Source organism: Eptatretus burgeri, chromosome 12, assembly GCF_056783735.1.
Source record: "Eptatretus burgeri isolate ZD-2024b chromosome 12, Ebu_testis_v1, whole genome shotgun sequence".
NCBI classification, from domain to species: Eukaryota; Metazoa; Chordata; class Myxini; order Myxiniformes; family Myxinidae; genus Eptatretus; species Eptatretus burgeri.
This window is the reverse complement of record NC_140972.1, coordinates 86,776,634-86,791,633: the sequence shown is the minus strand read 5'-3', so window position 1 is coordinate 86,791,633 and position 15,000 is coordinate 86,776,634. Positions and strand designations below refer to the sequence as shown.

Sequence of the window (15,000 nt, the reverse complement as noted above, 5' to 3'; positions counted from 1 at the left end):
ATCACCGAACATTGTCTTGAATGTCAATTTATAATTTTTATTTTCAAAAATGAAAACAGCTGTGATTAAAAAAAACAAAACTTAAATTACACTGCTGTCTACTGTCTTGCCATGGCTTACATACATCGGTTGATAAGGAATGGCAGGCTTGGCACCGCACGACACCGTGGGACCCAAAACAGGCGGGTGAGGCTTGAACCTGTGACTTATGCGCGACGGTGTGCGTACTTTTGCCGCTTATCGCCACGGCTTGCAAACGAACATGCAAACAGCTTGTACAGTGCTTGCCAAGTGGCTTAAGCCCTCAAGCAAGCACACCAATGACACGGTTGATAAAGAATGGCTGGCTTGGCAAGCTGATTGGTAATCAGACACGCAAAAACAGAAACGTCGTTGTTTTATCAAACTTTTCAGATTTTACTCCAGATTTTGACAGTTTAGTCCATGTGATGTGATCCTCAAATCCGAAATTGTATTTCGATTATATACTTTGATTAGTCCGCGGCAGACCTTAATTGAAAATTACGTCGTATAATGCATGGAATCGCTCCAAGCTTCGAATCAAACGATAGCCCCTACAAGCTTCGAATCAAACGATAGCCCCTACAAAAGTGATGCACACAATGATTTGTAGGTATGAATATCAGGTATTCCATGATGTGGGGGGAGGGGGGAAAAAACAAAAACTGAGTGCTTTATCGTTAGGAAACCATTGCGGCCTGTTCCAAGTCAAGGCATTGATGAGCAGGCTAAAAAAAATGGAGGTGGAGGGATGCAAGTTCTCTTTGTAAATGTGTATCATGTAGCACTGGTGGCCTTAGGTGGGGGAGGGTATTGCAAGTCTCTACCATTTGCAGTACAGTATTCTTGTCCCCATGTTTTCCAGTGCATTGAGCTCTTTTGAATTGTATGCAGTCGGTATGTTTTTGCTTCATGCATATAACCCAGGTTGTTATGTTTATTTATTTGTTTATTTATTTTGCTTATGTAGAGCCATCAGTTGCCTATACACCACCCAAAAATGAAGATATGCTTCAGAAGAACATGTGGCATGCTTGGCATAAGATTGCCTGTGGGTCGGGTACCCTGCTATTAAAGGATAATTAAAATAAGGCCGTTAATTGTGTTTAAGAGTGTTTAAATTTACCTAAACACCAACTTTTCATCCATGCACCCCCGTGGAGTTCCATTAATATGCATGCAAAGTTTCAGGCCGTTAGGTTTCATGGTTTTGGAGTTATAGAGGAGACACATAAACACTGATGGACAGACTGATACACACTGATATTTTATTATTATTATTATTATTATTATTATTATTATTATTATTATTATTATTATAGCTAGTACTGTGAGGCAATGCCTTTTTTTTTGATAATTTTGGGGGGGTTTAACTACCCTCCTTGCTCCACCACCTAAAAGTCAACAGATTTAAATGGGTGTTTTGTTTTTAGGAATTGGAGCGACTACATGATGTTGAAGAGAGCTTGAGGAAGCGTGAGCGAGAGCTCGGGGCCCTTCGAGGTGTGCTGAAAGAGGAAGTGGAAAGCCGAGAGCGCGAGCTGGAAGAGGAGCGGTCCAGCCACGCTGATGCTCTACAGCATGTAGAGAGTGGGTTGCGAGAAGCCACACGTGTAAGGGAGAAGAAGAGTCTCACTTTCCATGAATACATTCGTGAAGTTTTGCCCTGCTGCCCACTTGTGAAGTTCCTCTCAGAATGACGATTGCATTTTTGCAATTTGCAGCGCCTCCAGGAGCTTGAGCAAATGGGGCGGCAGCTCGAGCAGGAGCGTGCGATTCTGCAGCAGCAACTAAGTCGATCACAGGCTGAATGCAAGGATTGGGAGGGAGAGCGTTCCCGCATGCAAGCTGAAGTGCTGCAGTGGAAGCAGACACTTGCTGGGGCTCAAGGAGAGGAAGAAGCTATGACGATCAAAACTGCTCGCTTGGAGGTGGCATGATGCATTCAACCATGTTTGACAATTGTTTCTATGCATTTTCTCTCTTTTGATATGCTCATGCATTCCCTTAAGCTCGTTTGTCAAACATTTAGTTAAAGATCAAAGTCCTTTGATGGGGACATTTTTTTCACCTGCTCTAAGCATCAGGCTAAATTTTGAGGGTTTGTTGGTTAACACTTGAAAGTCCACCCAGATGTTTGCTGTGAATATTTGGTGCTAATTCTTATCAAGTGAAAGCCTTGTGATTGAAAAAAAAATACATTATTTCCCTTGTATCAGAGCCACAAATAAATCTATACATTTTATTTTTTGTATTGCGTAATGTGCCAACAGCCATGGCAGAATCCTTTAAACTTTTTATCAATTGCATCACATTAATCTCTTCCTACTAGATTACATTCTCTTGCTTTTTGGCCTCATTATGGTGGCACTTTATGCTCGGCTACATTTATCATTTGCAGTATAGAATGTTCTTTGTGTCAATTTGATCACGTTTGGAACAGGCCGAGTTGAAGCGAATGGTGCAAGGCCTGAGAAAAGCAGATGACCAAGAGCTGGAGGCAGATTCGCGCCAGCGAGCACTGGAGAACCAGCTTGAGAGTACCCAGGTGGGAACTTTTGGCCTTTTCCTGGCTCTATTCCACACACATGATAAACTGAGCGTAAAGTATCTCTGGAATGTTGGCAGTGTCAGTTTGGGTTTTGACATGTTATTTGTTTAATTTACCTTGTGTGGGTTAAATTGTAAAGGACATTTCTTGGGTGAGTGGAAATGTTTTATTTTCTTTGGCAATCAGTTTGTGTTTTGCTTCTTTTTGATCCAAATTTGAAGGAACATTTACAGCAGGAGAGAGAAATACTTCAAGAGAAATATTTCCATTTTTCTCAAAATTCTTACTTTTAAAGTTTGGTCAGTTCCCTAAGTAGGACCAAGGTGATTTTATTTTATTACTAGCAAATAGCACCTGTCGCTTTGCTGACGGGAGGAGTAAAGGGCGGGGAATAAAAGATGGGAAAAGGGAGAGGAGGGAGGGGGAGCAAGGAGGAGTGTGGGAGTGGGGAGGGGTCGGGAAGGGAAGGCAGACGTGTGGTGGAGCATCGATTACGATTCACACTGTCTCATCAAATTGATTCTGCATCGAATAACAGTGAAGATGGAATCAAAATAATGTCTGAAATCCATTTTATACCGGTCATACTATAAATATGGCCCAGAGACAAAGCTCGCCGGACACATCCGGAGCCAAGCCATCCAGAAACAAACACTGTTCAGACACGTCTGGAGACAAAGTCGCAGTTGGACATAAATTTCGCCCGGACACGTCCACAGACAAACTTCCGTCCGGACATAAATACCACCCAGACTCGTCCCGAGCCAAACGCCGCCCCGACGCGTCCCGAGCCAAACGCCGCCCCGACGCGTCCCGAGCCAAACGTCGCCCCGACGCGTCCCGAGCCAAACGCCGCCCCGACGCGTCCCGAGCCAAACGCCGCCCCGACGCGTCCCGGGCCAAACGCCGCCCCGACGCGTCCCGGGCCAAACGCCGCCCCGACGCGTCCCGAGCCAAACGCCGCCCCGACGCGTCCCGGGCCAAACGCCGCCCCGACGCGTCCCGGGCCAAACGCCGCCCCGACGCGTCCCGGGCCAAACGCCGCCCCGACGCGTCCCGGGCCAAACGCCGCCCCGACGCGTCCCGGGCCAAACGCCGCCCCGACAGCGTCCCGGGCCAAACGCCGCCCGACGCGTCCCGGGCCAACGCCGCCCGACAGCGTCCCGGGAAACGCCGCCCGACGCGTCCCGGGCCAAACGCCGCCCCGACGCGTCCCGGGCCAAACGCCGCCCCGACGCGTCCCGGGCCAAACGCCGCCCCGACGCGTCCCGGGCCAACGCCGCCCAGCAGCGTCCCGGGCCAACGCCGCCCAGCAGCGTCCAGACCGCCGCCGCCCAGCGCGTCCCGGGCCAACGCCGCCCAGCAGCGTCCCGGGCCAAACGCCGCCCAGCAGCGTCCCGGGCCAACGCCGCCCGACGCGTCCCGGCCAACCGCCGCCCCGACGCGTCCCGGGCCAAACGCCGCCCCGCCGCGTCCCGGGCCAAACGCCGCCCGACAGCGTCCCGGGCCAACGCCGCCCAGCAGCGTCCCGGGCCAACGCCGCCCGGCAGCGTCCCGGGCCAACGCCGCCCAGCAGCGTCCCGGGCCAAACGCCGCCCGACGCGTCCCGGGCCACGCGCCGCCCCGACGCGTCCCGGGCCAAACGCCGCCCCGACGCGTCCCGGGCCAAACGCCGTCCCGGGCCAAACGCCGTCCCGGGCCAAACGCCGTCCCGGGCCAAACGCCGTCCCGGGCCAAACGCCGCCCCGACGCGTCCCGGGCCAAACGCCGCCCCGACGCGTCCCGGGCCAAACGCCGCCCCGACGCGTCCCGGGCCAAACGCCGCCCCGACGCGTCCCGGGCCAAACGCCGCCCCGACGCGTCCCGGGCCAAACGCCGCCCCGACGCGTCCCGGGCCAAACGCCGTCCCGGGCCAAACGCCGTCCCGGGCCAAACGCCGTCCCGGGCCAAACGCCGTCCCGGGCCAAACGCCGTCCCGGGCCAAACGCCGTCCCGGGCCAAACGCCGTCCCGGGCCAAACGCCGCCCCGACGCGTCCCGGGCCAAACGCCGCCCCGACGCGTCCCGGGCCAAACGCCGCCCCGACGCGTCCCGGGCCAAACGCCGCCCCGACGCGTCCCGGGCCAAACGCCGCCCCGACGCGTCCCGGGCCAAACGCCGCCCCGACGCGTCCCGGGCCAAACGCCGCCCCGACGCGTCCCGGGCCAAACGCCGCCCCGACGCGTCCCGAGCCAAACGCCGCCCGGACGCGTCCGGAGACGACCCCCGGTCCGGGCATAAACGCCGCCCGGACGCGTCCGGAGACGACCCCCGGTCCGGGCATAAACGCCGCCCTGACGCATCCGGAGACGACCTCCCGTCCGGGCATAAACACCGTCCTGAGATGAGCTCCCGTCCGGTCATAAATGCCATCGAGACGCGTCCGGAGACGAGCTCCCATCCGGGCATGAGAGCGAGAGAGCGAGAGTTCAGACGAATCGGTGTAATATTTGAACAGTACTTTGAGAAGTCAATAAATTGTGGAACAAGGAAGAGATTTGGTCAGCGATTAGCAGCGATCCGGCAGCTGGTGGAGAGTCGGGATATTCCACTGCCCTCTAAATGGGATAATTCCATGGCACACCCAGAAATCAAAGCAGATTTAGCTCGATTCCTTTCACTGTAATTGATGCTTGCTTCAATCATCAGGATTGTCCCAGCTGCTGAAGGTTTTGTTTGAAGAGAGAGTGGACTCATTTGATCCAGAGGTCGATGCAAAGAAACTAGAATCCTGCCATGAGGAGGCTTACACGAGGCTCATCCTCCACTGTGTAGAGTCGAGGCACATGTATCGTGATGGCTGCACAGGTTACTGATGTCCATGTACTGCTCTTAGCACATTTCTACAAGAATGCCAGTTCCAAAGTTTGGCTTAAAGCAGGGACAGCTAAGAAGAGGAAGTACATCCCTATACACACTGTTATGAAGAAATTTCATTTCCATGAAAACATGTTGGAAACATTGCTGCCTTCAATGGTCGTGACACCACTTCATACATATCCAGAAATGGTAAAAAGTTATCCTGGCGAGTCTTCCAGGAACGCTATCATCTGCTCGAAGGTCTAGGCCAACGTGAACTAAATGACACCACCGTCCAAAATGCAGAACTGTTCATGTATTCAAGTCTACAATCTTCTAAATATCAACACTGTAAACAAGACATGCTCTATCATTTTTGTTAAGTCACATGCACCTGAAAGCCTCCCGCCCACAAACTATGCCCTGCCCTTCCACACCAAATAGGCACATTATCAAGCAACAGTGTGGCGACGAGCACTCAAGCAGTACCCCAAACTTCCTCCTCCTGAAAGCTTGGGATGGAGAATAAACTGGCATTCATCCTGATGTGCCAACATCCCAGAATCTTGCCTCTAAACGATCACTTGCAATTTCACTACAAGATGCATGAGTGCACGTTGCAAGTGCAAGAAATCTCAACTGCGTTGTGCAGCAGCATGCAAATGCAGATCCACCAATGACGTCTGCAGCAATAATTAAGGAACTGCATAGTGGGTGCTGACTTTGTTAGTGTTTCAAAATAACAGAGACAGTTTGATTTTGTTGGGAATACGTAGTCAGCCAACAGACGTGGTGACATGTTTTTCAATTGTCAATTCTGTGGTCCCTTGAAGCAAAGATGTGGATAACAGAAAATTGGTGGTGGCCATGTTGGATTTTTACCTTTTGCAATGTTTTATTCATAACTAAAGAATAAAAACGTAAAATACATGTTTTTTTTTATTCTAATAGTGATTTATATGCCTTCCATACCGAACTAAATCCATCACAGTGCCGTCTCGTTCACTCTTTGTGGAAACATGTATTTATTTATTTTTCATTTGTGGTGGCCATCTGGGATTTGGTCCACTGGGAGTGTCAGCTTAAGAGATGCAGCTTGGCAAACAGCAGAAATGGATTCAGCACACCCAAAACCTTTCGCGTAAAATATTTTCCAACTTTTACTCAAACGCCTGGGGGTGTCTGATTTTTCTGAAAATCTGACTTCTCGGTATGGGCATTGTTCGGGCTCATATCCTTTTAAATTGTTGAACATCAAGCAGAGAAGCCACACGTACCATTTTTATTATTATTATTATTATTATTATTATTATTATTATTATTATTTTTTATAAGCCTTTGGTGCGTCTCAGCCGGGTTTTGAACTGCTCACCTCCCAGATTGGTAGTGGATGCTCTAACCATTACACCACTGAGTCTGGGTGCAAGTTTCCTGAAGAAGAGTAGTTTGAAAAAAAGTTTCATAGCTATGATCAACAGGAAGTTTGTTTTGGGAATACTGCCAAAACTTTTCTATTGTTTGTTGCTGGAATATCAGCACAGATTTTCTGATGGGATCACTCAGATTGAGAAGTGTGTGTGTGTGTGTGTGTGTGTGTGTGTGTGTGTGTGTGTGTGTGTGTGTGTGTGTGTGTGTGTGTGTGTGTGGTGATAGACACGTTTGGGCCGAGCAAGTGCAGATCAGGCTGCTTACGTTGAGCGAATGAGGGAACTAGAACATCAAAGGGATGAGCTGCGCAGGGAGCGGGCAAAGCTGCTTGAACAGTCCCAGCAGCAGAATCGGGCCCGGGAGAAGCTCGAGAAAGAGGTGAGTGCTATTACCTGCAAATCAGCAAGGTCATCTTATCTTGTTACTTGGATTCAAATGGATATACATTTATTGGGTTGCTTTTATTTTGTCATTCATACACTCTGAGGTTGATATTTTCGGATTTGGGGATTGATAAGGGTGCCCGTGCATGCAGCTTGCCGATGCAAAACAGAGCTTGGAAAACACTCGGCACTCGCGACAAGAACAGGACACACGAGGGAGCAGTCGGCGTGATTCCATGTTGCAGCAGCACTTGCATGACAAGGGTCTGGCTCTGGAAATGTCTGTGGAGCAAAGCAATAAACTTCAGAATGAAGTACGTTCATGTAGTTTTTTGTGACCTTGTTTTTGGTTTTAAAAGTTTGTTGTTACACTTTGAAATGAACTCTGTGAGATGTAGACCCCTTCCATCTCACCCCTTCACCTAATTTGTGATGCGTCAGTCACCTGTAAGTGAACATTACTTCAATTATTTATGACGTGATGGAACTGAAAGTCAAGGCATTGTCATCCTTGCCTTGTTTGTTCACTTTTGTTTTTCTTCCACAACTAGAAACACCTGCTCCCTATGAGAGCAGAATACCAGCTCCCCATAGCAGGGGTCAATAAAGCACTTTTATGATGCCAGGTTCAGTGTAGGCCGAAAGTGCAAAATTGCAAGTCCTCTCCACAGCTGACTTGTAATACCATCTCCCACCACCATCAGGTGGTGCTACACGCGACACATTTATACACGAGAATTTGCTTCCCCCCTCCCCACCCTCACGGTGGTGGTGGTTGGGGTTGGGAGAATTGTATTATGCCTATGACCTGACCACGGGTACCCCTGGCACACATGTAAAATTTGGTGAGAATTGGCCAAGCCGTTTTTATGTTATTAGCTCGCCTGTTCGAAGAACAGAGAGCTATAGCGATACCCCCGGCGTGAGCGTTAAAATGTTAAAATTTTTGGTGCAACTTATTTTTTCCTTTCTAATGTTTTTATCTACCACACTTTTTTATATGCCCAATATATATATATATATATATATATATATATATATATATATATATATATATATATATATATATATATATATATGTATGTTGGGGCGTATTATGTGTCCCCCTTCCGTCTGTTCCTGTCCGCACTCTAACTCCCAAAGTTTTAAACTTTCACGTTTTATATTTGGTACATAGGTACAGACTGTGGAAACGGTGTGTCGTGATATACGTTCGTCATCTAAAGTGGTTGCCATGGCAACCAGGATCCTGTTTTCCATCCGTTCCTGTCTGCACTCTAACTCCCAAAGTTTTCAACTTTCACATTTCATATTTGGTACATAGGCACAGACTGTGGAGACGGTGTGTCACGACATACGTTAGTCATCTAAAGTGGTTGCCATGGCAACCAGGATCCTGTTTTCCATGTAGTAGCACAATTCTGTATATACCTTCTTGTTCGGGCATATATTGTGCTCACTTGCGCTATTGTTACTGATTACAAAATACAAATACATATATTGCTTTAAAATTATTTGCATCAGACTTCACTGCAATGCTTTATAAAAAATATTAATTATTAGATGATAAAAACAATAAATGTATAAACAGACGAGCATTGGGTGGCTTTGACACCAACTCTGGTATAATCACGTAGAGAGAATTGCCTTATTTAATATGGTTGGATGCTTCACAGGTCACTTGCATCCATCGTTTTTTGTGAAAATGTGTTATTTGCTGTTGTACCGGGTGTTCCAAAAGTCCGGTTTCATAGGGATATGTATTTTACAATTGTCTCATAATGATTGCTTCAATTGTGAGTCGAGCACGCATGTACGCGCATCAATTATTGTACGTAGGTTTCTTTGAGTGTTTCCTTACATTGACTCATTGATGTCGACACATTAGTTTCTGATATTATCCTTTGAGCTACGTGTGAGGGTTGGGGAAAAGAAAAATAAATGCAAAAATAGGCTGGCCAACAATTTTCCATCGTGAAGAGCATACGATTGTGCTCTTGGATGTGAGGACTGTTGCGTATTGTGGAGAGGTATGCAGGAAACACTTGTGCAAGATATGCATTGTGAGATTTTTTTTGTGCAGTTGAAGCGAGTACAGCAGCATCTTAAAGAAGAGCAGACTCTTCGAGAAGAAGCTTTGTTGGAGAAGAAGAGGCTGGAGCGCCGTACCCAGGATTTAGAGCTCGAGCTGGAGTCGAGTACTGTCAAAAAAGATATCCCACGGCAACAGAAGCAGCTGGAGGTGTGTCAGCCAAATGGTCTTGCAATGGTCGTGTACTTTTAAATGCACGGTATTGATCGGTGAAGGCAACCGTTCATTCAGGGTCCTTTTACCCAAAGTGTCATTCATCCATTTTTGTCACTTGATTTGACTCTTCCTTCATGAACATGCAGCAAGTTTATTTTCTTTTCATCAAATGAAAATGTAATTGTTGCTGGTATGTTGTTTTAGGACCGAATCTTGACACTCGAGGCCGAGCTTGAGGAAGAACGCGAGAGTGTTGAAATGCAAACCGAGAAGGCAGAGAGAAGCAAAGAACGGGTGAGAAACTTTTCCTTTTTAAAACCTTATTTTGCACTTTGTGATTGTCACTGGCTGACAAAGAAGAGCATCATGTGCTTGCCAGGTGAGTGGGTAGAAAACCTCATTGCAATCACTTAAAAAGACAAAATCTGCATTCTTAGAAGTGAGTTACAAAGGGGAGAAGGCAAGGCACTGAGATTGGGAGAACACGTTCTTTTTTTTTCTTCTTTTTTTTGTATTCTTCCACTTATTGTGGTGACATGACTTCATGCTTTTACTGGCTATGAACAACGATGCATTGCCACTACGACCAAGTATGGGGGCACTGCTGATGCAATACCCCATTACCAGTTCACTGGTACTCATTTCGCCGACCTTGGAAGGATGACAGGCTGAGTCAACCCCCTGGTGTATTAATTCAGCGGCCGACGGGGCTTGAACCCAGGCCCCTAGGATCCCAAGCCCACAACCCCACAACCACGAAGGCAACACCAGACTTGAGTACACATGGATTGTTGCAACGGGATGATAAGGGGGAAGGCAACGTAGCAACCTACAAGTACATTGGAATGGTTAATGAGGGGAGAAAAGATCACGAGTATGGAGCGGTGACCTGAGATGGTGCTGTAATGTCAACTTGAAGCCTTGGAAGGTAAAGAAGCTTTAAACAGACTGAGGAAGGTTCCACATCTCAGGGCTCTAGTCCAAATGCTGGCTTGTTTGGTTGTTTTTCCAACGGACTACGACTGTGAAGCCAAACTGCAAAAATGTCAAATCGCCTTTTGAGAGATAAAATGTATTTGCGCAAAAGTAGGAATAAAATGTTTCATGTGCAGTTTTTTTTTTTCTTTAAAATACTGGATAAGACCAAGGACTGCATTTGATTATGAGTGACAATAAGCAGAGCCTGTTTCTTGAGCTACGTTGGTGTAAGGAGCAACTGTGTGCCTATAGTCTGATAAAGGAGGAATGTTGGTGCCGAGGCCTTGGGGATTTTGCGGGCTGAATCTATGTGACAGCCTGTGTGGTTTCTCGGCAACGGTGTGGGTCCCATTGTGCGGAACACAGAACAAAATGTATCTGTTGAGAAAGGGAGTTTTTTTTTTTGTCGTGTTTTTTTTTTTTAAATATAGTGATGAAGTTTTCTGTACTTAGCGCAGCTCTTCAGCTAACATCGTAAAGTAATTTAACTTTTTAAATTTTTTATTTTATTTTTTAACGTCATGAATAAAACAATCATTAACTGTTATATGGAGCAAATTTGTTTTGTGTTTTGCTTTTATTATTTGTTAGAGCGAGGCAGACTGTGTGCAAATTAAACGTTTAACCCTCTGCCAGTAACAGAATAATGGTTTACATTTTTCAATGTGAAAATTCATTTGAACCTATACTCTTTTTTTTATTTTTTTTATTTTTATTTATTTATTTTTTTAAATTGCTACAGCTGTGTTGAAATGTGTAATCGTATTTTTCCCCCCCAACAAATACTTGATTCGACTTGTATGCTACTGTTCAACGTCGTGCCACATTGATGTCAATGTTGGTTGATGGAGAGGAAAGGCTTAACCAGCCTCAGTGGGGAAATGGTTTAAGGGCCCGACGTCATCGGCTCAAACCCCGGCTGAGTCCTACCAAAGACTTTAAACAACATACGTCCTGCTTCCATGTTTTACGCTCAGCATTAAAAAAACTAGGTTGGAGCATGGGCAAACAACTACAAGTTGGTAATAATAACACAGACTATGATGGGCCTAATGGTCTCCTCCTGCGTCGAAATTCCTTGCCAGGAACTCGTTATTATCTACACATTGTATAAAGCTTTTCAGTTATTAACCTCCGCCATCGAAGATCGGAGGTTAGTGTTTTCACCCCTTTCTGTTTGTTTGTTTGTTTGTAAACAGTATTACGGAAAAACTCCTCGACGGATTTCGACGAAACTTGGTGGGGAGATTAGGTATGGTCCAAGGGATCATGCCATTAGATTTTGGACTTGGTCCATAATCCAATGTGGCCGCAATGGCGGCCATTTTGAAAAAATATTTGAATTTTTTTTTTGCATTTCTACATGTTTTACGTGATTTCCAACCCCCCCCCCCACCCCAAAAAAATTGTTAGAGAAAAAAAAAAATTTCAACTTTTTTTTCAACAAAATTTCGATTTTTTTTTTTTTTTTTTTTTTGCATTTCTACATGTTATAAGTGATTTCCAACAAAAAAAACATGCCAAAATTATAATTGCGGCTGATTTTGGAACTTCAGGTGGATATACCCACTTAAAATTAATTTCTGTCTCAAGGAATCTAGTTATGACGAATGAATTGAGTATGTAAAAGTTAAACGTAAAAGGGAAAGTTGCAAACTATAACTCTGTGAGCACTGTTGACGTCAAATTGAATGAATAGGATATCAGATTCACTTGAGTGACCTAGCAGTATTGGCGGCGGAGGTTTTGCACTCGACCGAGTGCTCCCCCTTTAGTTATATACTGTATCTCTGTTATAAAGTTTAGTTTCTTGTTGGAATAAAAACGTTTCTTTTTGTCCGGCAGGTACTGTTGTCTTCCACTTCTATTTGCTACCTTGCATTTGGTGATAATCTTGAGCTCTTCTATCCATGTTACACATGTGGGAGCATTGCAGTTTTTTTGTCATATTTTAACCTGTGAAACATTGAGCAACAAAAACTTTTAACTTTTAATTAAAAGATCGATAGCAATACTTTTATTCTAAAAGTATGGTAGGCTTCTATGTTTCTGTGCCAGATTTGTATTGAGGGCTTCTGTGCGAGATCTCAGCGATTGTTCACACATTGATAAACCATCGCTGAAATCCGAATGTGACTGCCTTATTTTGAGTGGTACCTGAATGTCGATGCATATGTCTGCAGGCTGACCAGCTTCATGTGGAGCTCATGCAAGAAAAAGCTGCACGACAGAACCTGGACTGTGACAAAATTTCAATGGAGCGTCAGGTGAGCACCTTGTCCTCAGCCTCATTCTTTGGTGGCAACATTTGGCCATCCCAAAAGTTCTATCACCCCAATTATAACTCTTAAAACTATAACGGCACTCGGTGTAGCATTATACGTCCTCCAGACTGAACACTTTACGCTTTGTATCCCACTGATAGGCCAGAGATGCATCCAGAACTTATCGAAAATCTGATCAGATTGTTCTTGTCACCAACCCAACTCATCCACCAAGTTTTGTCATAATCCTTCAACAACTTTTTGAAATGTTGTGCTTTATATCGTTTTTGGCCCCATCTCTCGATGGTGAAGAATAATTTTTGAAAGTTTAAAAACTCCCATATCCGGATCCAGATGTCCACCAAAATCTCATCAATCTGTCCTTGTCACATACCCAACATGTCCACGAAGTTTCGTCTGAATCCGTCCATAACTTTTTGAGATATCCTGCTCACAAACATGAAAGACATCGTGCAGAGCACGATACTTGTGAAATCTCTAAAACTAATTTGACCTTTAAAATAATCTGTGGTTGAATTCAGTGACGTGATGTGCAAATTCTCTTCAAATTTCAAGTCGATCAGATGAAAATCGAGAATTTTAGAAAATTGACAGTTTTTGACCTTTTAACCTCAAAATCAATAGGCTTCTTGCTTCAGACCAACTCCCATTTCGTGAAGATCAGTTTAAAACTGTGACCTATAGGCAGTTGACAGACAGAATCACAGACCAGATAAACCAATATACCTGTGAATCTTTGATTTCACAAGAAATGAACAGACAGACAGATAGAGATGAAAACATAACCTCGGTCCACCTTCGGTTGCGGAGGTAATACTTTCTTGTTTTAAAAGTAATGGTGATTCAGAGCAAAAATGTACCAGACAAATACATCTTTGGTCAGCCCCACTAACCTTGTGGGAAGATGTTTTGCAGCCGCCGAAGAGGTTTACTTGTCAGTCACATCCATTTTGTTAAGGACGATTTCGAAGGAAGGCTTCTGTACCATTCTTTTAAGTTGCCTTCCTTTTGAAAAATAACACATTATACATTTTGCAATAAAGGTTGGTTGAGCAGTGGAGGAAATTAGGGTTGAAGAGAAGCGATTATTTGTAACATTAGTGGGGTATGTTTACACATTGTAAGCAATAACAATCCTTGCTTCCCCATTGTCTCGGGTCGCTCAACTGCATTTATTTATTTTCATTTATTTATTTTCATTCATATTCATTTTCATTTATGAATGCTTTTCGACGGTTCTGTGATTTATTTTTATTTATTTATTTTTTCCTGGTATATCGGCTTCGATGTCCATCAGCATGCAAAATTTCAGCTTTCTACGTCATCCGGAAGGTACCGATCTTTAATATCGGTGAATCATTGGTTGGAAAGAGCTATATATATATATATATATATATATATATATATATATATATATATATATATATATATATATATATATATATATATATATATATATATATATACAGTAGACGAGGCGTAAGTTGGCAGCGTGTAACTCGTCACTTCGCCTAAGTCGGCAGCGTCAAAAAGTCCCGAATTTATCTCATGTTAAGTCCCTATGAATAAAGGGTCATCCCTCTGTAAGTCGTCATCTCTAAGTCGTCACTTCGTCAAAGTCGTCAGATGTTGTCCGTTCCCACGTAATGGAAACTCAAGTAAATTACCACTCCTAACTCGTCACATGGAACAGCTGCCTTGTGAGAAGCCCGATTTCATGGAATCGTGATGCTCGCTCATTGTTTTACACCGCCAGTGATAGGCTATTTATAACTGCGTACACACGTTGATCACACTGCATGCAGGACAATGGTGACTAAGCGTAAGCTTACAACTAAAACCTACCAAGAAAAATACGACATTATCCAGTTTTGCGAGGCAAACCCACTGATGAAGAAAACAGCCATAGCTGAGAAGTTGGACATCAAACGGCAGACATTGAAAGATATCTCGAAGAATAAGGGCACGATGTTTGGACAAGTGGAGAAGATCGCGAGGCCGGTAGTAAGTGTGAAACGCGTGAGATGTGTGTCCTTTGAAGATGTCGATGACGCGCTCATCATCTGGTTTCGGCAAATGTCGGCTCAGCCAAATATTCGGTTGGACGGTGAAATGTTGCTGCTGAAGGCACGTAAATTCGCTGCGGACCTCTGGCATGATGATGCCGAGACCTTGCCGATGCACTCGATAGACAGATTCAAAGTGAGGTGGTGAATCGGCAAGGTCAAGAAGTCCGGCGAATCAGGCAGCGTGGATTCGCAGTGGTGCA

General features: G+C 45.3%; 1 protein-coding gene across 3 annotated transcripts in view; it reads left to right on the top strand.

Annotated features, from left to right (window-relative positions):
* LOC147016046 (cingulin-like protein 1) overlaps nucleotides 1-15,000 on the top strand; it is an 89,461-nt gene that overhangs the window by 52,642 nt on the left and 21,819 nt on the right. For all 3 annotated transcript variants that reach the window (XM_085848723.1, XM_085848724.1, XM_085848725.1), the window contains exons 8-15: nucleotides 1,455-1,634; nucleotides 1,746-1,952; nucleotides 2,465-2,569; nucleotides 7,063-7,215; nucleotides 7,373-7,534; nucleotides 9,304-9,462; nucleotides 9,673-9,762; nucleotides 12,630-12,713. In XM_085848723.1, the coding sequence (XP_085704849.1) occupies nucleotides 1,455-1,634; nucleotides 1,746-1,952; nucleotides 2,465-2,569; nucleotides 7,063-7,215; nucleotides 7,373-7,534; nucleotides 9,304-9,462; nucleotides 9,673-9,762; nucleotides 12,630-12,713 (1,140 nt within the window). The remainder of the gene's footprint in view (nucleotides 1-1,454; nucleotides 1,635-1,745; nucleotides 1,953-2,464; nucleotides 2,570-7,062; nucleotides 7,216-7,372; nucleotides 7,535-9,303; nucleotides 9,463-9,672; nucleotides 9,763-12,629; nucleotides 12,714-15,000) is intronic.